We start from the raw sequence: 27531 nt of genomic DNA, 5'->3' as shown, positions 1-27531 counted from the left end.
TAGCTTGGACCTAAGTAAAATACGGCTTCGTAGATCATAATTTTGAATTGTGCCTGGAAACCGAACAGCAGGCAGTGCAGCTGTTGCAACAAGGAAGCTGCATACTATTAGATTAGACCAGGGGTTCCCAATCTGTGCTCCAAGGAGTGCTTAGTGTTCCATGTGCACTTCCGAGGTGTTCCATGGCTGCTCCAGGAAAATGAAAGAAATAAAATTGAATGAAATAAAAGAATAAGAATATATTCTTACATATACTCCTAAACACCATTAACTTGTAAGACATAGGGTAGGGCTCTTGGGAACTTTGTCATAGAAATGAGGGTTCTGTGAATCAAAAAGGTTGGGAACCCCTGGATTAGACAATGATGTCATCTGCTGCCAGGACCACACTTCCCATTTAGATAGAGTTTGGGATATTATTTATTAAGAAGATTTTATTCCAAATACAACAACATATATCACATTGGCTTGAACCAACCAACAAGCATCCAACAAGCAAACACGTAACAAATAATTATACTTGTAAAGATATCTTACAAACATTCAGTCTGAACATCCAGTATTTACAATCCAATCTTTACTTCAAACCTTCCATTGTATCTGGTTTCCTAAGATTTGATCTGCATAGTATTTTTGTTTTCTGATTCACTATCTTGCTTTCATGTCTCAAACAGTAGCTCGTTTAAAGTAAAATAATTTCATCTTAGTTTTACATCATCTCTTAAGATTTCTACATTAATTCTTCCACTAGTTTTTACAATACTCTGCTGTCAGAGCCCATTGTTTCTCAACACTTTCTACACCTTTAGAGTTTAAATATCTTTGCAGATAAAATCTCTCAGATAAGAGAGATTTTAGTGTCCAGTGATTCCGTTAATGAGATTGTACTGGATCAGCTTCAATCTGTGAGTACGGATGACGTGGACAAGCTCCTTGGTAGAGTGAGGAAAACAACTTGCCCTCTTGACCCTTTCCTATCATGTCTGGCTGTCCGGGGGGGAGGAGATGCATTGAGGAAGTTTCTTATGGATATCATCAATGCATCCTTCAGAGAAGGACATATTCCATCTTGTCTGAAGGAAGTGGCTGTTAGGCCGCTTCTGAAAAAACCTTCCCTGGACCCTCTGGATATGAACAACTATAGGCCAGTCTCTTTGCTACCATTCTTGAGCATGGTAATCGAGAGGGCGGTTGCTCTTCAACTCCAAGCTGTCTTGGATGAAACTGATTATCTAGACCCATTTCAAACTGGCTTCAGGACAGGCTTTGGGGTTGAGACTGCCATGGTTGCCTTGACCGACGATCTGCGTCTGAGCATCGACAGTGTGACAGTGTGACCCTGTTGGTGCTTTTAGACCTCTCAGCGGCTTTTGATACGATAGATCATGGCATCCTCTTGGATCGCCTGAGGGGGCTGGGAATTGGAGGCAGTGCATTGCAGTGGTTCCGTTCCTTTCTCTTGGGTAGATCCCAGAGGGTGCTGCTCGGGGACAGTTGCTCACCTGTGGTGTCCCACAGGGTGCTATTCTGTCCCCGATGTTATTTAACATCTATATGAAGCCGCTGAGTGAGATCATTCGGAGTTATGGAGCTGGGTGTTATCAGTACGCTGATGACACCCAAATCTATTTCTCCATGTCTCGTTTGTCAGCCTTGAATTCTGATGGTGTCTTGTCTCTCAATGAATGTCTTCGGACAGTAATGGGCTGGATGAGGAAAAACAGATTGAGGCGGAATCCAGACAAAACAGAAGTGCTCACGGTAGCGGCCCCGAAACCGAGAATTGGGTTGCAACCTCCGGTCCTGGATGGGGTCACCCTCTCTGTCAAGGACTGCGTTCGCAGTCGGGGGTGCTCCTTGACTCGTCGCTCTTGATGTTGAACCAGGTAAATCTAACTAACTATCTTCGGAACCGCCTTCTCCCCTATAATCCTCCCTGCGCACTCTGCTCCTCTGGGAGAGGCCTATTTCAGCCACAAAAATCTAGGCTTTCAACTACCTCCCAGAGGGCATTTTCCATCATCACCCCCAGACGGATGAGATCCGTCTACTTACATCCTTAGACAGCTTTAAAAAGGCTGTTAAGACAGATCTCTTCCGGCAGGCCTTCCCAGAATAGAGAACCCGGCCTTAGAAAAACGTCTGGGAAAGATACTGCTGCTCCCACTGATTGTTTGCTGGTGTGATGTTGTTGACCTTCTGGTCAGTTTTTAACTTGTATGTTTGTTTGTTGTTGTTTTTTGTTCTTTTTTTAAAAATATTGCATTGGATTTAATACTTTTTTAAGGAGGGGAGGGTACCAGGAATTTTATATGTTTTGAATTTTTAACTTTGTTAGTCGCCCCGATTGCTCTCAGAGGGGTGGGATACAAATAAATTTTATTATTATTTTATTAAATAACAGATTAATTTATCTTGCTCAATCATATAATTGGGAAGTTATTTTTAAAAGCGATTAGATAAAAAAAACAACAACTGAATGCTACAACACACTGGCCTTTGGCACAAAAATGTTCTCCTCCTGTCCACCAGGTCATCACCCCAACAGGCACAATAGAGTACACAACAGCAGCATGAAACACAGCACCAGTGACCACTAGAACCATGTAAAATTCATCCTCTGCCATTTAGTGAGAGCATTCTCCTGTAACTTTAAAAGTAAGTAAAATTACATATTTTTTGCAAAAATATGTACAATGTAAGTTGAACCAGTAATTTTATTGTAGTAAAATCAATGAAAATAAAAAAAGTAAAACATTACATTTTGTTCACAATAATCTTTCATGTTAGACCAAGCTCATAGAATAACTGGTCTAAGGCTCCTCAGTGAACGTAATAATGGATGCTAACCACTCCACTGACCCTTGCAGGGATCAGAAAGTTAGTTAATTGTTTATATTATTTATTTATATATTTAAAAATTGGACTGATAAGAGAGTTTGCAAAATTGACCTTTCTTTCTGCTCCCCCAGTGGGGGCAAAACACTGTGAGAGCATGTGGGAGTGAGCCTTCTCTACTATTTTGGTGCATCTGTCTTGTTTTGACTTTTCAAATTGTTAATATGCTTTTAGGCTCCAATCTTTTATGGCTCAGTGAAGCATAGCAATTCCTCATGTGGAACTATGCTACAGTGAGCTATTTACATGTACCTCCAGATCTACCATAGAGCCACAAAAGACACCCACCCACAGCCTTTCATGCCTGAAGGAGAGTGATTGGGGATTGCAGAAGAATCTGGCTATGTCCCCATTTAGCTGCTGAGGTCTGCCAGGTACCTCTGGAGGTCTCAGCAGTTGATGTAGTCATTTCGTGTCTAATTACAGGGATATAGCCAGATGCTTCTTCAATCCACCACTGCTCTCCTCCAGCCAGGCATGCATGGAGATGGAGGCTTCAGTAGTTCTGTGGTAGGTACCAAGGTGGGTGGCTGGCTTTGGTTGCTGTGGAGAGATGAAGGGAATACTAACCTTTTAAACGACCCAATATAGGCACACACAGGTAATAGGTTAACCTAGGGCCCGAACAGATAGGCTAAAATAAAGCTGCTTCGGGTCATTTTGGAGGTATGCTGTTTAAATGACACATGCATCTTAAGAGGCCAGAAGCTGCACCAAAGCTGTGCTCCACTCCTTAGCACTGGAGTTTGGCTTTAGCATGGCTTCTGGCCTCTTAGGACTCATGCAGAATTTAAACAGCATACCTCCAAAGTGACCCAAAACAGCTTTATTTTGGCCTGTCTGTTCAGGCCCTTAGTGCAATTCTGGATATGGCAACACAGAAATAAATACTAGTGAGTGTAGTAGGGTTTACTCCAAGATACTTTGCTATAGGATTTAGCTGAAAAAGCCTTATTTTTATCTAACATTAAAGTAAATCTATAATACAGAAACATTAAAGTAAATCTATAATACAGAAAAAGTAGAAATGTTATAACATGAAATGGATATACCAGAGAAAACAAATAAGGATGAGAGATTTCAGTCACTTATCTTTTTAACAGTAGGCTTTTATATGATTTCTGATTCAGCAAAAGAAATTAATATACATGTAAATGAGTCCAGCTTCAATTTCAGGAAAAGTAGTGCTGCATAATAACAGTGCTTTTTGAGAGCTGCTTTTGGAACTTGCTAAAAAGAGCTCACTCCACACTCAAATGTGATTCACATTTGAATAGTGGCTGAAAACAATTCCCCCCTCTCTTAAAATTTAAGAGCTCTTTTAACATATGAATTTTGCAGTTACTGATCAATGAGATACATTTACAGTCTTCTTAATATTTTCAAATCAAACAGGTTAAAATGCATTTAGGAGGTTGGGGGAAGGAGGATTATCCTTTTTTTAGCCATAGTTCCCCATTTTGCCATGCATCCTGTTCATAGGTTAGTGCTACTTTTTAGAATTGCACAATAAGCCTTTGAATGGCCAACTCAGCTATGTAATAACATTCACAGCAGGAATTGCCAAAATTCTGCCTGGAAGCTGTGTATAGTGTGCCCGCATATGGCGAAAGTGCACTGTAATACAATCAGTGTTACATTCTTCTGCTCATCTACTGGAATTCCATGAAGCCTCCACATGTTTTGGGTCAAAATAAGGAGGGGGTGGCTGCATGCAAAAAAACCCCCAACCCAACCCAATCCAAAACAAAAAACTCTACCATTAAGATACTGATGCATTCAGCATGAAGAATAGGACTGTATAACTATATTCAGCTGCTGATTTGAAGGGATGTCATATTGAGGAAGGAACAAGCTTGTTTTCTGCTGTTCCAGAGAACAGGACCCAGAACAGGAAAAGAGATTCCACTTCAACATTAGGAGGGACTTTCTGACAGTGGAACACACTACCTTGGAGTGTAGTGGCGTCTCCTTCCTTGGAGGTCTTTAAACAGAGGCTGGATGGCCATCTGTCAGGGATGCTTTGATTGTGACTTCCTGCATGGTGGGGGTTTGGAGTGGATGGCCCTGGTGGTCTCTTCCAACTCTATGATTCTATGATTTTATTTTTTGAGATTTGGAAACTCTGCCTTATTAGTTTCTTTTGCTGAAACCTGTTGGATGTCCAAAATAATAATAATCATTGCAGTTATCATCTTATATATTCCTGTCATTAATCTACATTCCTTGTTGCCCTGACTGAGAGGGTGTACAGACCGGCACTTTATGATGGCCTGCACCCACACTAGGGCTGCAGTAGGACTGAGTGTTCATACGTTCAGAGCCCTACTGCTGCCTGCGGGCCACCATCTTCATGCGCCCCAGTCCAGACCATGTGTGCCATGATGACATCCCAAATGGTACTGTGCATGAGGGACATCATGATGCAGCACCAGTGCGCTTATGGCACCTCTTCCACAGTGTAAATAAGAGCTGCGTTTCATGTCTCCTTTTTACATCAGGACGGGGTGCTTCCAGGGGCGGCATAGAGCCACCTCTTACCAGGCTATGTGTACAGCTCCTGAGGTTACCATACACTATATGGTAATTTTTTTCATCTAAGTTCTTAAAGAGGAAGTAGTTTGAAAGATGAAGCATGTGGATGGTTTTATTAGGTTGTTTACTTCCAAAATTACTTTCTTGCTCTGGAAATAAACATATAGTTTTAATCTTATTCTATCATATTCTGCTTTTTCTACAGTCAATATCAGAACTATTGATTGGAACCACAAATTTTTAATTTAGAATGGGTTCAATTTAAAAGGACTATGGGTCAAGTCTATTATTTCTGAGCTCATTCTAAAATTCATGAGCATGCTTTGAATAACATTATTAACAGAGTAATAAGGAGGACTCAATATGAGACTTCAATAAGACCCCCCTCAAAACCCTCCTGCCTTCCTTTTCTTTATCCTCAAATTTAGCTAGCATAGTAGAAGTCATGACAGAGAAGGTCTTGTAATGAGAGAGATGGCACCAAAGCTATTGCAACTGTACCTATATCCTATGGAACAGAACCCCTGGGAAATGCAGTTTTGCAGCAAATGAATACTGAGAAATGGGCTACTTAATAAAAGCTCAGAATCCTGAGAAAGCTACATAATACAGGAATCACTTAATGGGGAGCATTAAGTATACAGTAATCTTCTGAAGGCACCAGATACTATTTGAACCTGGAAGCAAAGCAGGGTTAGCTCTTGTTAGTAATTGGATGGGAGACCACCAATGAATGCCAAGTGCTGTAGGCTATATTTCAGAGGAAGGAACTGGCAAAACCAGCTCTGAGTAGTCTTTGCCTAAGAAAACCCTATGAATTCATGTGATTACCATACATAAACAGGCACATTGAAGGAATGTATATACACACAATTGAAAGAAAGTGAATTTGAAATTGCCTGTCCAATGTGGTGCAGTGGTTTGAGTATTGGACTATGACTATACAGATACCTACTATTGCAATTGTACCTAAATAGTATGTAGTATTTGGACATTCTGAGAATATAAATAGAAGATAATATGGCTGTTCTTATTCATATCTGGTCAAAATGGCCTTAGATTCAAGACTAGACATATTTTAGAAGCACTGTGGAAAGCCTGGTTCGGTTCTGGTGAGTTGTGGTAGAAAAAAGAATTTCACTGAAACAAAAATTCTTTCAATTGGGGGTGGAGCACAACCTCACTCATCCGACCACAGGGAGATGCCTGGAAAATTCTGGATAGGTTCCCCCAAAAGTAATCTTTCTAAATCCTCTGTGCAAAGCATGGCCTAGCCATCTTCTGCGTGTGCTAGAATGTCTCTGGCAGTTTAAAGCATATATATATATATATATATATATATATATATATACACACACACATGATTACCCACCAAAATCTGATAATGCAAAGGAAACCACTTCCATGTTTGCCTTTAAAAGTTATTTTTTAAAAAGACTACCGTGGCTCCTTTTCATCCTGGAGAGAAGTGACCAGTGGGGTCCCACAGGGCTCTGTCCTGGGCCCAGTGTTATTCAACATCTTTATCAATGACCTGGATGACAGAATTGGGAGCATACTTATCAAATTTGCAGATGACACCAAATTAGGGGGAATAGCTAATACCCCAGAGGACAGGACCAAGATTCAAAATGACCTGAATAGACTAGAAAGCTGGGCCACAGCTAACAAAATGAAATTCAACACGGAGAAATGTAAGGTATTGCACTTAGGGCGGAAAAATAAAATGCACAAATATAGGATGGGGGACACCTGGCTGAATGAAACTACGTGTGAAAGGGATCTAGGAGTCCAAGTAGACCACAAGTTGAACATGAGTGAACAGTGTGATGCGGCAGCTAAAAAGGCCAATGCTATTTTAGGCTGCATCAATAGAAGTATAGTGTCTAGATCAAGAGAAGTAATAGTGCCACTGTATTCTGCTTTGGTCAGGCCCCACCTAGAATATTGTGTCCAGTTCTGGGCGCCACAATTCAGAAAGGACATTGAGAAACTGGAGCGTGTCCAAAGGAGGGCGACAAAAATGGTGAAGGGTCTGGAAACCATGTCCTATGAGGAACGACTTAGGGAGCTGGGGATGTTTAACCTGGAGAAAAGAAGGTTAAGAGGTGATATGATAGCCCTGTTTAAATATTTGAAAGGATGTCATATTGAAGAGGGAGCAAGCTTGTTTTCTGCTGCTCCAGAGACTAGGACCCGGAGCAATGGATGCAAGCTACAGGAAAAGAGATTCCACCTCAACATTAGGAGGAACTTCCTGACAGTAAGGGCTGTTCGACAGTGGAATGCACTCCCTCGGAGGATGATAGAGTCTCCTTCCTTGGAGGTCTTTAAACAGAGGCTGGATGGCCATCTGTCAGGGATGCTTTGATTTGGATTTCCTGCATGGCAGGGGGTTGGACTGGATGGCCCTGGTGGTCTCTTCCAAATCTATGATTCTATGATTCTATGAGATACCAAGGATTTCTTAAGTTGGCAGTGACAGGATGAGTTCCAGAATTATATTCATTCTATTTAAAAGTAACTTTTCAAGATTTGTTGCTCTATATACACACAACTGATAGATTCAGAGGAGGCATACAGTGGGATTATGTGAATTTTAAAATATCCCCATCAGGATTTGATTCCTCATCAGGAAATTTCCATTCTTGGGATCATGTCTTCACTTTTGAGCCAAGGTTAAAAATAATCTCCTATGTTTCAAAGTGAACTGGCAATATGTGATGGTTTATTGAGGAGATTCATCTGTTTGAAAGGGTTCTCTATTTCACATCCACACTTCAATAAGAATTTGAAGCACAGAAGAGTCTCCTGCAGTTATTACTCAATGAAACAAACTGTAAGGTAATACAAAAACAACAACCTGGGAGTGTCTGGGGAACTGATTCCAGTTTGGAAAAGCTGGTCTTTTTGGTGATTTAAACTATTAAAAAAGTGGGTGCCTTGAAGGCTTAGAAAAGAAGCAACTGCCTTTTTCTTTTTGTTTAGAAAAACAGCAGTTGGGATTGGGGTTGAGAGTGTTGCAAAAACAACCCTCGGGGCAGGGCTGCACTTCACCCACCCCTAATATTTAAACAGGACTTTTGAACAAGACTTGCCTAAGACATTTTGTAATTGATTCCCTTCCTCCACCCACATATGTTATGGTGCACAGAATTCAAAGGCATGCAAGTTGTGCACATGAGACAGAAAATCCTGTAGGCGCTTCCTCATATCCCTGACAGTAAAAGAAATAAAAAAATATATATATAGCAAACAATTTGCTACTACTTGCCATGGTGGCTAGAGCTGTAATGGCTTCCTTATTTTGCCCAATGGTAAGGCAAGTCCTGTTTTTACATATAGTCTTTAATATGATTTCTAATTCTTAGTCATACCAGTAGAGCACTTTATATCTCCAAGTGATACACTGGTATGTACAATCTACATTTGCATAGAACATAACTAGGAGCTCTGGAGGAGAAAACACATTTTGCCCAAAGAGGTTATGTAGATACTCACGTTGTAAATGCTGGATTATATTTTGCACCAAGGTAGTAGGAGTAAAGGTTGAACATTCCAATCATGAAGGCAAGAAATACCATGATAAAAATGACCATGAATTTGAAGATGTCTTTCACAGTCCGTCCCAAAGAGATTTGGAGAGGACCAAAGCTTTCATTGGCTGGGAGAATGTATGCAATCCGAGAGAAGCTGAGTACCACCGCTATTGCATATAGTCCTTCTGATATAATCTGAGGATCTGAGGGAAGCCATTTGCTCCTGGCTGAAATGAAACACAATGGGTGACACATATTAATTAATATGACAAAAACTAGAATTTAGCAGGGAGAAAAGATGTAGGTTATTTGGGGGGAACTTCCTAAACATTTTGGAAAAGACTTGGCATCACTCTTACCCTACCGACATAATTTTAATGTTCTATTATTTCTTCTGATGGCTTTCCTTTATACAGTGTTTAATCTGCAAGATTTATGCAACTTAATGTTTATGAGTTTGAACCAAAGCAGAGGTACACTGATAAGCCATGTAAGTTGCATCAGAGATTTGAAGACTGTGGGCAATACAATCCAAGGACTCAGCTACATGTTTGAAACAGAGGTAACCACTAAATTAACCTGGCTTCGGCATAATGATAGCCAAAACCTCCCACAGTCCACCATTCTAAACCAGGCTGGGCAAACTCTGTGAACGACATGTGCCCCCCACAAGTGTTCTAATGCATATCTACCCCAAACCATCATAATAAAAAAGCATAAAAATAGCCAATCACACCCTCAGTAGTATCTCAGGGAAGTAAATGGCAATTTAAAATTATTTGGGGACTTCAATTAGGCCTTTTTAAAACAGTAGATGACACCCCCAAAGCTTCTTGCTTTTTAAAAAGACTTTTCTAGGGATCAGTTTCTCTTGGTCACTTCCAGGTTAATTTTTCAATAAAAAGGGGATGTTTGGGGTTAAAAAGAAGTCTGCAGGGACTCCAGTTGGCCTTTAAAGGGCCAACTGGACCAATAGCTTCAAGGAGCCCGACTGGCCATTTTTGTTAGGGTTTTTTTTTTTACATGTGAAGTTCATGGGTTGTAGGCTACTGAACTCCTAGGAGGGGGAAAATGGTCCCAGAGCTCCCTACACCTGTTCTAATCCTGGACCTTGAAAAACAGTTCAGTGTACATAGGATGCTGACTCATATTGAGCCAGGCCACTGATTTATTTGCTAACTGGCTGTGCCCCTCTGGGTTTTCAAGCAGAAGTCCTTTCTGTACCTGCTTCTAGGGATTCAGTCTAAGACTTTTTGTGTGCAGAGTTTGTGTTCTGTTACAGAGCTATATAAGAACATAATGACCAATTTAATAAATAGTAAAATTTGGTTGTGAAACCCATAATGTGTAAAATGAATTAACAGCAATTATAGCTTGGCATATTGTCAAAATGTTAATTTCAAATTTTGAGTTCAAGGATAGCTGCACCTCTGCATTACAAATAAATTGCATTATCTGTTTTTTGATAATAATAATAATAATAATAATAATAATAATAAATTTTATTTGTACCGTATTTCCCACCTCTCTCTATGGATCGAGGCAGGATTACAGCAAAGAATAAAAACCACAATACAATACAAAATACAATATTATCTAAAAATACAGTCAGTAAAACAACAGCAATATTACTATTAACCACTAGAAAGGCCAAATTGTCGTCAATTTTCCATGCTACTGAGTCAGAGTGGGAATGCTCCATAAAAATCAGCTATGAAAGGTCAGGTGGATAGGCCCGCCGGAACAGATCCATCTTAAGTGTCTTTTAAAAGGCTTCTAAGGTGGTATGAGATGGATCTCTCCCGGTAAGTTGTTCCATAATTTAGGTGTCGTGGCGGTAAATGCTTCATGGGAAGTTGTAGTTAGTCTAGTTTTCATATGTTCCAATAGCTTTTTCCCTGATGTTCTAAGAGTGCGGGGCGGATTGTGTAGGGAGAGGCATTCCCTTAAATAACTTAGGCCCAAGCCATGTGGGGCTTTAAAGGTAATAACCAACACTTTGTATTGAGCCCAGAAGCTGATTGGCAGCCAATGAAGAGATCTTAATATTAGAGTAATATGGTCAAATCTTGATGTTCCTGTGACCAATCTGGCTGCAGCGTTTTGTATCAATCGAAGCTTCTGAACTTGGTACAAAGGTAGCCCCATGTAGAGCGTGTTACAGAAATCAAGATGAGAGATTACCAGTGTGGGTACTACTGCTTCGAAGTCCCTCTGGGCCAGGTAGGGACACAGTTGGCGTATCAACCAAAGTTGGGACCAAGCACTCCTGGCCATCATCTCCACCTGAGGTGACAGCTGTAGAGACGAGTACTCCCAAACTTTAGGGGAAGTGTGACCCCATCCAGGACTGGTTGATGACAAATATCAGTTTGTTTTTGTTTGTCTAGTCTCAAGAAAATTGCTGAAATCAATAATAATCAATATGAGCCACAATTCCAATACTACAAATATAGATGAGCCCAGTGACAAGTGCGGTGCAAGAAGAGAGAGAGAGTGAGTGAGAGTGACAGAGAAAGAAAGAGAGCAAATCTATATCACAATCAGGTCCAGTTTCCTCCACACAGACCTTAACTCCTCAGTTTTATGTGTGCTGGAGTGATCTCAATGCAGGCAAAGGCTACTCCCCTTCTTGGCCCTGTGGGGACCAGGACAAAGGCAATAAAAGATAGGTAATATAATTTCAACTCCATTAGCAACAGAAAAATAACTTCCCTTGAAACCTAGGTTGTCCCTGTCCTGTCTGAAACTAACTGCTCCTTTCTGTAGGTGCATACAGCTGTTAGTATTCTGGTTAAGTACCACTTAATGCCCAGGTGATAGGTTAAATCTGAGATAGGAGTAATATTTCTCAGATGTCACATAAATCCTTCTCTTGCTGTTGTCAGCTCACAGCTTTCATAAATTTGCATGGCTAAAAATACTGAAGATGACTCTTGCCACTGGAATTTTCAGCTTTGGCCATGAGCATTCAGTCAAAACACATAACCTTCCAAATATTCTAAACTCCACTCAGAGACAGTGAATGTTACCTATGCTACACACTTATAGCAGTGTGAAACCATTTTAACTGCCATGCCTCCTTCTTACAGAATCCTGAGATTTGTAGTTTTATCAGGTACTTAAGCATTCTCTACTAGAGAGTTCTAGTGCTGTATGGTGATACTGATGATGATGCCACTTATTTATATCTCACTTTTTCCTCAGCCTTGGGACTCAAGGCTGCTTATAAAAAATAAAACAGATACAGATAAAAGCTCACATTAGTAAACACATATAAAATTTAAAATATAATTAAACTGTCAATAAAATTAAAAGAAACATAAAATATATCTACTGAAAATGCACTTTATAATTAAAAGCTCTTTGCCTATAAATAACCGGTTCCCAAAGGACCAGTGAAACAAACAGTCACGGAGTCCTTAACTGCTACTGGAAGGACACCAAAGAGGGACCAAGCTCACATCTCCATAGCCTGAAAGCAACCACCAAGAACCTCAGTGAAATCTGCTAGAGTTCTCTGTCAGGGAACTCTAAGAGCCCTTTACCAAACTACAAATCCCAGGCTTCATAGGATGGACACATGGCAGTTGAAGTGGCATCAAAGCTGCTGTAACAGTATCGGGTAGATACACTCTGTACTACTATCTCTTTGTCCACATTATTTCATTAGACATCTTGCTGCAAGGACTCTGAATTAATTTTTACAGAAAAACGAGGATTGGCTAATGAAAGATGGAAAAGCTGAATAAACAGATTCAGAGGTTCAAACAGGCACCAAAATAAAATAAAACTGAAGACAAAGCAGTACAGGTCAATCCTCCCTTATTTGGAATTTCAAAATGTGAAATACTCCAAAAAACCCGTTTCACTGGGTGGCTGAGATAGTGACACTTTTGCTTTCTAATGGTTCATCATACGTAAATTTTGTTCCATGCACCAAATTATTTAAAAATACGCACACATATACACCATATGTGTGTGTGTGTGTGTGCGTGTCTGTATACACAAATATACATGCATACACACATATGGTTTATATGAAACATAAATGAATGTTCTGTTTAGACTTGAGTTCCATCTGTGTATGTACAGGCATTCCAAACCCCCAAAAGATATAAAATCTGAAACATCCCAAGCATTTTGGATAAGGGATACTCAACCTGTAGCAGTATTAGAGATTAAAAAAACAACAACATAAAAGAACCCCAAGACATGCTGGTTGCCACCATCATCACCACCACCACCACCACCAAGACAACTTTCCCCTGCCCAATAGTTTCTCATTGAAACTACTTCTTCCTTTTGTTTTGTTCTAGGTGGTAGTCATAGGAGTTTATCGCATGCATTTTTCAGTCGTATATGGGCACAGGAATGGGATTGGGCTGGAATGGGGGGAAACAGGTTTTATCACACACCAAATTGCTGCTGTGCTGCTACCTAACCATCACCCCAGCCATGCTTCTCCCAGTGATTTTCCTACCATGGAAGCTTTCTGCACTACCAAAATCGTCCAGCAGAACACGGCTGAGGAACAGATGATGGTAGAGTGGCAGCACAGCAGCAATTTTGTGTGTGATAAAACCTGTTTTCCCCCATTCCAGCCTGATCCCATCCCGTGCTCAGATTGGACTAAAAACTACATGCAATATACTCCATAGTCTGATGAGGTATTCTAGAATAGTCTGTTCTTGAACTGGCTGTAGTTCCAGACTACTCTATTATCCTCTCTGTTGTAAACTGCTCGGATTCCCAGTGATTGGGCGGTATATAAATAAATCCTATTGTTGTTGTTGTTGTTGTTATTATTATTATTATTATTACTGTGGCCTCCATGAAGTACATGAATCTCCCAAATGGCCACCTCACATCAAATGTGGGCTGTTTTGTGAGACATTCTCAGCTGATATCAACAGGATCTGGGCTCTTTCTTACTGGCTTTTCCCTCTTGCACTCCTTCCATAGAAGCCTTTGAAGCAGTGATGTTCTAGACTCAAGTCTTGCCAAACTAGGTTTAAGAATACACTGAAGTGGAAAAAAGCCACCAATCATGCAAACTATACCATTTTTTGATTACAAATAGATTACAAAAGTATGCAGTAACTGATTAAAGTTTAAAAAAAGTGTTCCCTCATCCCTTCAGCCACATATAAACACAGCTTAATGTGTAGATGGGCTACACAGGACATCACCTGCTCCTGGAGTCAGTAAATCTCCCAGACAAGGATTTTCTGTTGTGAGATAAAGAAATGGCTTAATAGGTGTGGGAGGTTCTATACCCCAATAGGATTGACTTTGTAGAAGCCACGATCATTACAAGTTAGAAGTAGTTCTTCCCTGGAAGAGGGTGGGGTGGGGTGGGGTGGGGGAGAAGGAATACATTCCTGTTATCAGGGAAAAGTGTGTTTATTAATAAAAAGGCTGATGTGAGCTAACACCATCTACACAGATGTCCAGCCTATGCTATCATTAGACCAAAACACATTGCAGAAATAATCCAGTTTGAGATGGCTTTAATTACCTTGGCTCAATACTAGGGAATCCTGGGAATTGTAGTTTATTATGGCACCAGAACTCTCTGACAGAGAAGGCTAAATGTCTCACAAAACCACAGTTCCCAGAATTCCCTAGCATTGGGTCAGGATAATTAAAGCAGTTTATTTCTGCAGTGTGTTTTGGACCATTACCTTACACAGCTCTTTCCTGGGTCCTCTGTGAATACTGTAAGAAACTCAAGCAGAGGAAAATAGACCTGTTACACTCCTCTACATGAGTCTGCAGATACATCACTATAACTATGCATCATACCCATAATGTATGATGGATTGGAAACCCTGTAATTACTCTCTTTGCTAGTGTTACACTGTAAAAGTGCAGTTAAATGTGACCAGGGAAACTGGCTTGCTTTATTATTTGCTGTCATGTCAACTTCAGTTTATAGAGACATCTTTCAGAACCCTGGTCATCAAGAGCCTTGGTCATCAACTGTCCTGCTATCAAATGGCTGGATATTACATCAGAAATCCCTGCCTACCTCATGTGAAAGGAAATGTGAGTATGCTCAGGGATATGGTATGAAAAGCTGGTGTAGCAAAGAGGTTGCTGAAAGCAATATATTGTGGTAGGAAAGTAATAATTCAGATATTTTTATCTGAGAACCTGACAACTGGGAATATGTTTCAGAGCACAGAACGCTAATCTTTAGATCTATTCAACCTATGCCAGAGGAAGTCATTGGTCTTTTTCTGCTAAGAGGGGTAATAAAGATATAACACCCAGGCAAAAAGAGAAATGATCCAATGCTACTTTTCTCTCTGGGGGAGAAAATATATATATACACACACACTTCAAACTCTGGAACATATATTTGGTACATGTCTATGACTCCTTTGGCAATCCAGAGAGCACAGACTTGTGACAATCAAAATGTTCACCTAGAGTTTCTGGACTGCAATTCCTATTAGCCTTCACATAACCAGTTTAAGGGATGATAGGAGTTGCAGTCCAGCATCATATGGAAGGCCACATGTTCTCCATTCTGGCAATCATAAAAAGGAGAATGATTGCATTTAGGTTGCATGGCAAGATAAAAGACTACGAGGAAGTGGCCATGTTTTTCTCCCTAAAGGGTTGAGTCTAATCTTCACTTCTACAGCAAGGAGAATTTCCCAAGCAGAAATCTTTTCAGGATGCTCTGAGAATTTCTGCCACTTCACTTTCCCCCTGTGCCATTCTGGATACTTTCATAATTCTCCAGGGCAGAATTTTCAGGTGGCATAGAAATCCCATGAAAAATCCTATTCTATATTCTACTAGTTAAAATGCTAGAAGATATTAGAACTCTTTCCTCCTATGAAAAGTCAATTCTGGACACACCCTAAAATGTTTTACCATCTCACATGGTTCTATGGCTGTATTTTTGTGCAAAGCTATGCTTGCATAACTCCCAGTATTATTGAAATAGAAATAACAGAATAATTTGAATTTTTTTTTAAAAAAATCCCTATTTCATATATTACATCATGCAAGACATTACTAGGTTGGAATAGATCTATTTATCCATTTCCATTTCTTAATTTGATGGAAAACTGTGTTCAGAAAACATGGTTTGGTGATTAAATCTATATAACCCAGTCTGGGATAATACATTGTTCACAAAGAGGAATAAAGGACACCAAGAAGCATGAAGCCAGATAATTTAGGTGAATAAGCAGGGATTTAATATGTTTTAGCAAACAGTGCCTTAACTAACCTATTGATTTAATGTGCTCAAGTTGGTAAGATTTAGTGCTGGGTTAAAAGTTCATGAAGTCCTGAAAATCATTTTTGGTTGATAATAGGCCTGGAAGCAAGATTCAGGGGCATAGGGGAATACAAAACAGTTATCCTCTCTGCTTTTTCTTTCTTCTTTTTCTTTCTTTTTTTATGCTGCTTTGTGCTTGTATTTTCCAGAAGGTGGCAATAACAGTGTCAAAGGAACACTCTGCAAGGAAAACCCTGTGGAGCAGGCAGAATGGTGGTTGCCAGTAAAGCTATTTCTCCTTCCTAGAATAACCTATGCCAGATGTAATCAATTTGAAGATCAAATTGTGTTGCCCCTAGAGTACTGATCAGTGCTCCAACCACTACTTCATACTGGATCTCTAAGGAGCTTATCACATGAACTTTAAAAGCATTCAAGCCTCCCAGACTGGATAGAGGCGGGGATTACATATGCTAAATCATCACTTTATTGCTGCCCCCATCAGTCCGGGTTCAAGCCGGTTCCTAGCCAGCGTTCACCAGCACTTTTTAGAAGCTGGAAGCTTTCTGACTTCTAAAAAGTGCAGGGGGAGCATGGCTGGGACCCAGGCTGATGGTGGGCGGCATTAGGTGGCAATTTAGCATGCGATAATTCCCACCTCCATCCCATGTTTTAGCTCCAGCCTGGGAGGCTTAAATCTTTGCTCAACAATAGATTGTAATGTAATAATTACACATGACCACTACAATAGTAGGAATGAGCTGTACTGCATAAGAACCATCTGAAAACCTATGGAATAGGGCAAGTCAGGTTCATACCGGGGTGGGGAAAAAACAAGTTTTTTATCTCCCATTATTGATTAAACTGGGGTGGGCTTTTTTAATTGTTTAAACAAGGGTTCTTTCTCTTCTTTCTTCTATATTCATAGAATCAGAATTCTATGCATAGGAAGAGAACACAATGTACATTATCTGTAGGACTTACCAGTACACGACTAAATCAGATTATTAGTAGGAAAATGCTGTTCAGATGTTATAGTCACTAGCTTAAATTATAATAGTTCTAAAAAAATGCTCTTTCAAAACCACTTTTGGCTAAAGTTCTCTTAACTGAAGGATTTGTTCTGAATGGCATTTCTCACCCCATAGAATAAAGTGATTCAAAAGAAAAAATTGCCATTGGATAGGTCTAACAACCTATGCCAATAAACTGTTAAAGTTAAAAAGTGTAAATTCATATTGTTGTTCCAGTAAGAGGCTTGGAAATAGTAATATATATATAGCTTATATATATAAGGCTATATTATATATATTCTCATATTTAATAAGACTAGCATATATAATATATATATAATATAGTATATAATATATATAATATATATACATATAACTCTATATCTATCTATCTACTATCTATCTATCTATCTATCTATCTACATCTAAAACTATATATATATGAATCAATTAAAAAAACCAGGAAAGTTTTTTTTTAAAGTCATTTGGTTTAAAGGTTCTTATAGGCTTCTAAAAGCTTACTACTCTTCTTAGCCAATCTCTTTGTTACATTAGAATGATAGAATCACAGCATCATAGAGCTGGAAAGAGCCACAAGGTCAGATAGTCCAAGTCCCCTGCCATGCATCAAAGAAGAATAGCCAATGGGAGTCAAAAGGGAGATGCTTATCTGCATGGCCAGCACCACCATGATACCACGGGAGGTCAGCTCTTGAGACTTCAAGATGCAAAATAACCCATGGCATATGACTAAGTTTTTACTTATGTCTGTTCAATATTAGTACTCCCTTCCTTGAACAAAAAGATTCAATGAATTTAACTTAGATGAAGGAAAAACGGTTTTCTTCTTGTTATGCAATTATTCAATAGTTTCATTACAAATTAGTCCACAAGAGGAGCTCCTTAACCTTACAATATTTAAAAATGGAAAATTAAAATACCACCAAGGTTAAAAACAAAGGGGAAATATATTCTTTATGTACCCCTATTGCATTAAAGACTTACCATGTGAATTTTGAAGTTTATTTTATAGCATTTCCTCAGATAAAATGTAAAATGACTAATTCTCAAAGTTTCTGGTGACCTCAGTCTTGTTCTATTAAGCCCACCCTCCAAAAAAGCTTACATTGGTACATATCTGAATATGATGATTTTTCAGCCTCCTGAGCTATACTTTTAATTTTTTAATTTTTTGCAGAAAATGTGGCAATGTAATCCTGAATGTGCACAGCTCATAATTAGAGCGACTGTACTGATGGATACAAATATACTATCTAACCGCAATGATAGTCCTTATAGCAAGCAGAAAATTTAGGATAAAGCAGCTTGATGGATTTAATCCTATTACAATGAGTGACAACAGACCCTATTAAGCAGATTCATTATACATAATTTAAACATCAATTGATACAGATGCTGGAGAGGGAACAGTTAATTTTAAAACTGTAAATCAGAAAGAATATTAGCTTTATTATTATTTTGCATGCTGAAACCAAATAAGACTAATGAAAGTCAGGTAAGATTTAATGAATTGCTGTTCTCTCTAGGGGCCAAACTATCTGACCTGGGCTGCCCTACCTACACTGCAGAAATAATCGAGTTTGACACCACTTTTACTGCCAAGGCTCATTGCTATGGGATTTTGGGAACTGTAGTTTTGTGAGACTTTAGCTTTCCCTGTCACAGAGCTCGGTGACATAACAAACTACAATCCCAAATTCCACAGCACTGAGCCATGTCAATTAAAATGGTGCAATCTGATTATTTCTGCATTGCAAGATGCAGCCCTGGGCTTCACAAATCTTTCCTCCGACTGTTTTAAACCACAAAGATCAGCCTAACAACAGAGTCATGTGACAATTCTTCCAGTTCTAATATTCTTCCCTAAGGCAGGATGGATGTCTTTTTTTTAGACCATTCCCTTGAAACTCTTTCCCACAACGGCCTTTCTGAAAGGGCTGCATGTTGGAAATATTCCGTGGACAAAATGTTGGTACAGCATGTCAGTTGCATCTTTCACCTTCAAAGCACCACGACCACTGCTTTGTACATAGAAAGGTTTGTGGGCTCCCAAATGCAATTGGTTCCTGATCGCTTAGTTCTGACTCACTCCTGCTTCATCAGAGGAATTTCTCTGTATAAATAATACTAAAAAGGAGCTAATAAGTGGAAAGGACTGAGGTGAGCTGGGATTTTTCCAAATCTGATTTGCTTTAGAGCTGGAGAGAGTGACAACATGAACATTTATTTCATTTATTTAACAAATATAGTCACACACACCATTACCAAGAGCGGACTGTCAGTCTTAGAGTAAACTGAATGTTCATATATTTGACCTTTTGAATAATACAGAAGAATCTTTGCCCCAACAATGAGTCATATGAGTCAAATGCTGTGACTGCCTCAGAGCATCTCCTACCAAAGGTGCATATAATTGGACAATGAATGCCATTTTTGTTCATTTTATTTTGGGAAAGCAAACAGATCCCTTGTCTGTAGGTTGCCTTTTGAACTATGAACCTAACAACACACTGGGAGCAGAATCTTCTCCTGTGTGTTGTTCAGGCTATTCCGTCTCACCACCCAACCTGAACTGTGTTTGATCTCCATACAAATCCAGAATGTCATTTCAGAGTGGATCTCTGTTTCTTGAGTACTTTCACCATACTGATTTGATGCACTGGAAAGGAATACTCTGCAAAACATCTTAATTTGAAGTCCATCCCCAGAAAGGATTTTAGGCTGAAAAAGAAAGCTCAATTAAGTTAGTATGCAGCCTTACCATATGTAAAGTAGGCAACCTGAGGAGGAAGGGAACATATTGAGGTCATCATCCTGAACGTAATAGATCCACATACTGTTGTGCTTCTGATGCTTGAGGAAAGCCATGAATCTGGCAGTGAAGGAAGCTACAAAGATTAGAGAAGCCCAAAATCCAACAAATTCCAAAGATGCATGACATATTCACGGGGGCCTCTTCCCAGATTTCTTTGCATTCAGACCATATCATGTCCTACAGAGGTACACAAACATTTTTAGTATCATAAAACACATTGATGCATTTTTTTTCCAGTCATATTCTCTAGCCAAATGTTGTAGGCAACTTCCTCTACATTTGTATCTATTTCATGCACACTGGCACAATTACAATACAACATTCCTCACCAGAACTTGGAAAAATTACTTGTTTGGGATACTGTACTGTAGTCCCTTCCAAGATCAAGATTTCTTCACCTCTGCCTAAATGTGGATGTATGATATATTAGGTAGAGTGGCCTACTCTACATTGCTGTGCACAGGAACCACTCTACCAAATTTCATAGATTTTTAGTATAATCAAGAATGTAATTATATACAGGTTCAGTCTCTCTATCACAATGCTTGGTGCAGAGAGGTTTGGATATGGGATTTTGTTCTGGATTTTGGAGTACCTGTATTGTGTTGTGTGTGTGTGATATAAGAATATATTATTATAATATATATAATATTATATATATAAAAACATAATGTGATATCTCGGAGATGGGACCCAAAATTAATTTATGTTTCATATACACATATGCACATACTCTGATGGTAATTTTATACAATTTTTTTTTTAAAAAATAATTTTGTGCATGAAACAAGTCTGTGTACACTGAAATGTCAAAAATAAAGATGCACTACTCAGCCATCCATGAAAAATGTTTGATTTTGGGAAATTCTGGATTTCAGAATCTGGACAAGGGAGACTCTACCTATATAGCACTATCAATCTTTAAATATCTATTTGCCATACTCAACTCAGCACATAAGGTGATTTGCTATCACAATCTCCAATGTTACGATGGGTCAACTGAAGCGACAGTGACACATTTGAGATCATCTAGTGACTTTATGCAAAAATAAGATTCTTAACTTGAAACTTCTTGATTTGTCATTCAGTCAAAGTTAGCCGACCACCTGGAAGAATAGGAACTAGCAGATTTTGAGGGTCAATCAGAGGCAACAATTTTTTATTTACTTTGTTATTAGTCCCAGGTACAATTTTATGTCTCATTTGCCAAAATGACTTGACTGGCTTTAGGCCCTTTAGACACTTGGTTTGAGAAGGAATAGAAAATATCAGGTGCAATAGTCTTGCTATGCTGGGTCAGATAGCAATGGTCTTGGGAGCAACCTTCAATTTCTTAGCTCCTCCTTTTTTTTTTGTTTATTCACTAGCAGCATACTGCCATGCAAAGGTCCAAATGAGGAAATTTAGCACACCCTAATATTTTTTATTTATTTATTTCTCAACTTTCCTGGATTGGAACTGAAGAGTATCTTACAACATTTTTTAAAAAAAATTGTCATAAAATTTAGATAGAAAAGTTGAAACAAAATTAAACAATAAAAAATATACATCATTAGTGTGCTCACCCTCAGCATAATTAGTAAGATCTGACACATTGTTAAGGGAGATGGGCCTTATATAGGGGCCATCATAAACTACCTTTTACCCTGGATCAGGAACCAAATTTTGCATGTGAAGTTCATATTTGCCCCGAATCTCCCACAAGTTAATCTGGAGGCTTCCAAAACCATTTCGGGGCAAATGCCCTAGTGGGGGGTCATTGGAATCAGGTAAAAGTTGTATCTTTTGAAAAAAACGGGTTCGGCAAATATGAACTTGCCCCGATCATGGTCAGGGCAAGTTCAGGGAGGGATTTAGGTCAGAGGGAGGGGCAGTGGGCAGAACATTCCCCTCCCCTTCATTGGGGGCGAGGGAGAGGAGGAGGAGGAGAAAGAAGCTGGAGGAAAGATGCGAAGAAAAGGGCAATTGGGGTGACAGGATGCAAAGGGCAATGTGGTGACTGACGGGGGATGCAAAGGGCATCAGAGGGAGGGCAGAGGGGGAACTGGGAAAAGGGTGCCAAGAGTGATGGAGGAGGAGGAGGAGGAGGATGGAGCCGGGGGGAAGAAGGGGGCCATGGAGGGAAATCTGGGTAATGGAGCAGGAGGATGAGGAAGGAAGGAGCAGGACGAAGGGTCAAGTCAGGTCAGGTCAGAGGAAGGCACCAATGGAGCAAGCTTCCCTCTTGCACCAGGCAGCTTTCTCTCTCCCCCCCCCCCCGTCTCTCTCTCTTATTATTTTTGGCAGACTATGCACATGTTTTTTGCTACAGGTAGATAGGTATATAAATAGAATTGCCTGCCTGTTCACTTTCCCTTTCATTTCCTTGCTTCCCGCAGCACTTTGCAGGAAGCTTTTTTTCTTTGCGAATGCTACAAATGCGAATGTTTCAAATGTTTCTTTCCAATTGGCAAATTGATACAGAATGCTTTTGCTACTGTCTGTAAGCATTCAAGGTAGCTAGAGAAAGCAAAGGATGCGTGGCGTCCTTTTCTGGCATTTCGAGGTGAGGAATTATTATTTATTATTATTATTATTTTATATTATTATTACATGTGTATGAGGAACGTGTGGTGGCAAGGAGGGAGGATGCAGATGCAAGATGGGATTAGATTGCTTTTGGGTTTGAAAATGGGGCCACCGGAAGATCCATAACCTGCATGACCCAAACCCCACACACACACACACACACACACCACAGAGGTTTTTTTGACAATAGAAATATGCGCATACTGACACCTTTTTTTTTAAAGGAGGGGGAAAGGTGGGAAATCACCCATCCTGGTGGCCCAATAGCTGTAGAAATGTCGCCCTTGACAACAGCAGAAGAGAATTTGATTGAAAGCAAAGGAGCCTTTTTTTAACTGGTTCGGCAAATGAGAACTCTCCCCGAGCTGCATGGCATTCAGGGTTAAATTACCATGATGCAAATAGTCGGCACTAGCTTCCAGAGAGATCCCGCTTCGATCCATTGGGAGAGGCAGGAAGATAGAAATAAAAATTATTATTATTATTTGTTATTATATTTGGGGGGAGGGCATCTGGTTTCTACCCAGTCTCAACCAGTACAAATAGCTCAGTATGAATGGGGCCATAGTCTGTCATCAAATACCTGTGTTTTCTTGACTGTGAAAGAAAGCAGGGAGGGTGCCAGTGTAAACTTCTCTGGAAAGGGAATTCTAGAGCCTGGGGCATCACTGAGAAGAGCCTCCTGTGTTCCCACCAATGTACCTGTAGGAGTGGTGGGAAAGATAGAAGGGCCTCCCCAGCAGATCTCAGAGTTGGGCTGGTTTATAATCCAGTTTTCACACCAACTTTTGATTATTTTAGAAAATTCAGTCAATTATTGAATTCAAATATTAATTTCATTTGTACAGTTTTGATACTTTTAATATACTAGGGGGTGATTAGGGAGCTAAACAGGTTTTGCCTCAAAACAGAGGCAAAACAGAATATAGCTGGCACTTATATAGCCTATAAGCATCCCTGTTTCAAACCAATCATCTCTTTGAAGTCTTTTTAATTGATTTAAAAATAAATAATTCATCTTCTCATTCATGAATTTTGTAATTTGCCAGATTTGTCCATCTTTTGCCAGATCAAATTTTAGTAAAGGTTTAACCTCCCTTATAAGGAATTCCGAAATTCAAAAACATTCCAAAAACCAAAGCTTTTTTCAATGGTGGCCGAGATAGTGAACCTTTGCTTTCTGATGATTCAGTTTACACAAACTTTTTTGTTTTATGCACAAAATTATTAAAAATATTGTATAAATTACCTTCAAACTATATAACAACTGTATATGCAATATAAATGAATTTTGTGTTTAGATTTGTATCCCCACCTCTAAGATAACTCATATGCATGCATATGTAAATATAAGTATTCTGAAATCCAAAACACTTTTATTCACAAGCATTTCAATCAAGGAAATTCAAACTGTAACATTTCTGCGAGAATATTTTTATTCATGAACTAGTGCAGTTGTTAATTTGTATCACAAGTGACAATAACTGATTCGTGGCTCAGTTGTCTGAATGATAATGGGCCAAAACACACTGCAGAAATTCTGTTTGAATCACTTTAACTGCCTTGGCTCCATACTAGGAAATTCTGTAGTTTTGTGAGACATTAGCCTTCTCGTGCAGAGAGCTCTGGTGTCATTATATACCACAGTTCCCAGAATTCCTAGCAATGAGCCAAGGCAGTTAAAGCAGTCTCAACTGGATTATTCTGGCAGTATGTTTTGGCCCAATGGCATTTTAGAAAATAGCCTTCTCCTCCTCAGCTGGCACATCACTGAATTGCATAACAGTTTGAGAATTTGCCAGAGGCTGGAGAATATATATATATATATATATATTATATATATATATATATATATATATATATATTTTCTCCAGCCTCTGGAAATTGATACCAACACACACACACACACACACACACTTGAGCTACTGCTTCCAGTATCTTCCATACTGGCAGAGAGATATGGGATCATAGCACAACAAATAATCTTTCCAAGCTCTGCAATTTACCCTATTTGGTTAAGCAGCTGACACATGTTACTGCAAGTGCTTGCCATGTGACATTCACACAGTGGTGGCTCAAATTAAACATCTGATCTAAAGTGTTTACCTGTCTGCTGATTCTCATAACTGCTTCCTTCTGCAGTTGGAAGTCAGTATTGATACTTTTTCCCTATGTTTGTCATAGGTTACTGAGATAATACCCAAAGCAGCAGCATCTGGGATCAACTGCCACTTTCATGCTTTGTTCTCCCATGGACATTTGCCATTTGTTAAACAGTATAAGTTTACCAATTCAGACACAAAATTCATAGGGGAATCAATGAAAGCTGCACAGCAGTGCCATTTGACTTAGAGGGATCAGTTAAGTTTAAGAAATACATTTCCCTTGGGAGGAAATGCAGAAATAACTTTAGTGAGTGAATGGTAAAATAATTTTCTTATCAAAGAACAGGTTGCAGTCAATCTTTTAGGTAAATATTTTTCTCTGATAAAACTTCATGTGCTGTTCAGTACAAATGCTATTGAATTCTTGGCCATGCTATCCACCATTTTTACCTGCACTAGGAAATACTTATCAAACTGTATCAAATTTGGCAAGCCCCATTTACACCCACACATTGTTAAACAGCAATCTTTAGCTTTCTCTAGGTTACTTCCAGATCTTGGAAAGTTACTTTCTAAAAACGATTCATTCCCATTACATGCTAAAATGTAAAGGAGCCAACATGCAAAGAGATCTTGTAGCACCTTTGAGACTAGATGTGCAAAAGAAGTTGTAGCATAAATCTGCAGAGATGTTTGTAGCTTATGCTACAACTTCTTTCACACAGTTAGTCTCAAAGGAGCTACAAGATTCTTTTGCATACTAATTTTCCAGACAAACATGTCTATAGACTTTATCACATTGGGAAAACTGGGGGGAAATCAGGTGTTTAAACAGTGATTATCCCATGCAAAACTTGATATCGCACTTTTCACACACATCACTATTAAACAGGCAATAAACAGGCAATAAATAGCAACAAATCATTTTTGAGATTTCCTTGTGAATGATTTGTTGCTGTTTATTGACTTTTTGTTGCCTGTTTAATAGTGATGTTATGTGAAAATCTTAAGTGTGATATCCGTTTTGCATGGGTTAATCACTGTTTAAACCCCTGATTTTGCCTGATTTCCTCCATGTGATAAAGTTCTATATCTCTTAATTCAGAAGTAGCCAGTTACCTTTACTTGTTGCTAAGTTGAAAAGGGAAGTTGTTATGTTACTCGTTTCACCCCTTGTTACTCACGCTTTGGGGATTTGGGAGAAGAAATAAACGTTGGGATTTATAAGGGAGTGCTGCACAACTTGAAAACTTCCTGCTGAAATGACTCCCAAGCTGCTCTTTCAAAGTAACTTTTAAACTCCTTTTTGCACCAGGAAAAAGGCGCCTTTGCCACTGCAGTGGCATTTTTTCTAGATTTCTGCAGTGCAGCATGTGTAAATGCTGCACCACAGAAAAGCTGTGAAGCTGCCACACATGTGGTCAGCGGTGTGGCCTCCCAGTGACATGGGGGCATGCTGTTGTCTGAATGCCATGCCCCCATGCCGCCGGGAAGCTGACTTTTTTTGCCAGTCTACATGGGCCCTATGTTCCCATCATCATCATCATCATCATCATCATCATCATCATCATCATCTAATTTATTTATATTCTGCCTTTTCCTGAAGGAATCAAGGTGGATTACAATAAAACTAAAATGGAATACATAAAATACACAAAACAATATCTAAATTACATCCCTATCCCTTTAATAAATTAAAATAACAATAATACTGCCTACCAAGAATGACTTAAACATATGAGACCTCTCAGGAAAAGAAATGAAAACTCTAATGCAGAACTAACCTAACTGAATATATAAACTTAGATTTTTAAGAATTAAGCACTCAAAGCACTGGGTCTGAATGGAAGAATCTGTCCATTTACATTTTTCTCACATTCTTTTTTTTTTTTTTAAATCTTTCATGTTCTTTACATTCCAAATATGAAAACAAAATAGGAAAATTTTGGGAAATGATTATAAAAAATAAACTGAAATTAAATCTATACCTGCTTTTATTCAGTACTAAAGCTGAAGCATACATTACATGAGGCATTGAAAGTAGATTGATGAATAGTGGTAAATTATCCCTACCTGAGCTGTAAATAATTGGCATCTTTAATATGGAAAACAAAACTAATTTCCAAATCATGGCAAGTGGCCTCCAAGACTATGGAGTGAGGAAGCTCAGCCCCACAGCTTGAGAGTATTACTTTTTGGACTAGAACTCTTAGAATCTTCTAGCCAGAATGCCTAGTCCTTACTTACAGGATTTGAGGAACTGTAGCCACAAAAGTAACTTGATGAGCATTATTGATATAGTAAGAAGAGTTTTAGCATGGAAAGCATTACCACCACCATCCATGTGACAACCCCACAATGGGGTACATCTCCCTTAATTCTCTCATTGCCACTGTGTCCATCAATCTGGGGTCCTTTATTTGTGCTAGTGAGAATGGTTAATCATTGCAGTTCCACTTACCTAGAACCCATTTCATTATGAGCATTTCTGTCCATGAAAACTGTGTTGTTTTTACTCTAAATATTTGTTTGGGGTGGTCCATGGCAGTTTCATTGGGAAGGAGCTTTACTCCTTCAAATCGGTCTGAGGCATTCACAACTAACAGTCCAAGGAAAATTGTAAAAGACACAGCATGTGCCACAAACTTCATGAAGGGGCTCCGGAGTGTACGTCCCAGCTGAAAATGAAACACATACAAAACTTTATTGCTTTAGATTTTCAGAATTACCAGGCTTCTCTCACGAGAAAATCTAGCTTATTAATATCAGCAACAATACCAAAAGGGCTTCTCTG

The 27531-nt window shown here is 39.2% G+C and overlaps 1 protein-coding gene across 1 annotated transcript in view; it reads right to left on the bottom strand.

The window, feature by feature from the left end:
- TRPC7 (transient receptor potential cation channel subfamily C member 7) overlaps nt 1–27531 on the bottom strand; it is a 189794-nt gene that overhangs the window by 29706 nt on the left and 132557 nt on the right. The window contains 6 exon segments of the mRNA XM_042452360.1: nt 8935–9199; nt 20011–20048; nt 20050–20149; nt 20152–20205; nt 20208–20239; nt 27198–27415. Of these exon segments, the coding sequence (XP_042308294.1) occupies nt 8935–9199; nt 20011–20048; nt 20050–20149; nt 20152–20205; nt 20208–20239; nt 27198–27415 (707 nt within the window).

The sequence above is a fragment of the Sceloporus undulatus genome, chromosome 2, assembly GCF_019175285.1.
Source record: "Sceloporus undulatus isolate JIND9_A2432 ecotype Alabama chromosome 2, SceUnd_v1.1, whole genome shotgun sequence".
Lineage (NCBI taxonomy): Eukaryota > Metazoa > Chordata > Lepidosauria > Squamata > Phrynosomatidae > Sceloporus > Sceloporus undulatus.
Note: the sequence above shows the minus strand (reverse complement) of the source record. Positions and strands in the feature narration are given on the sequence as shown.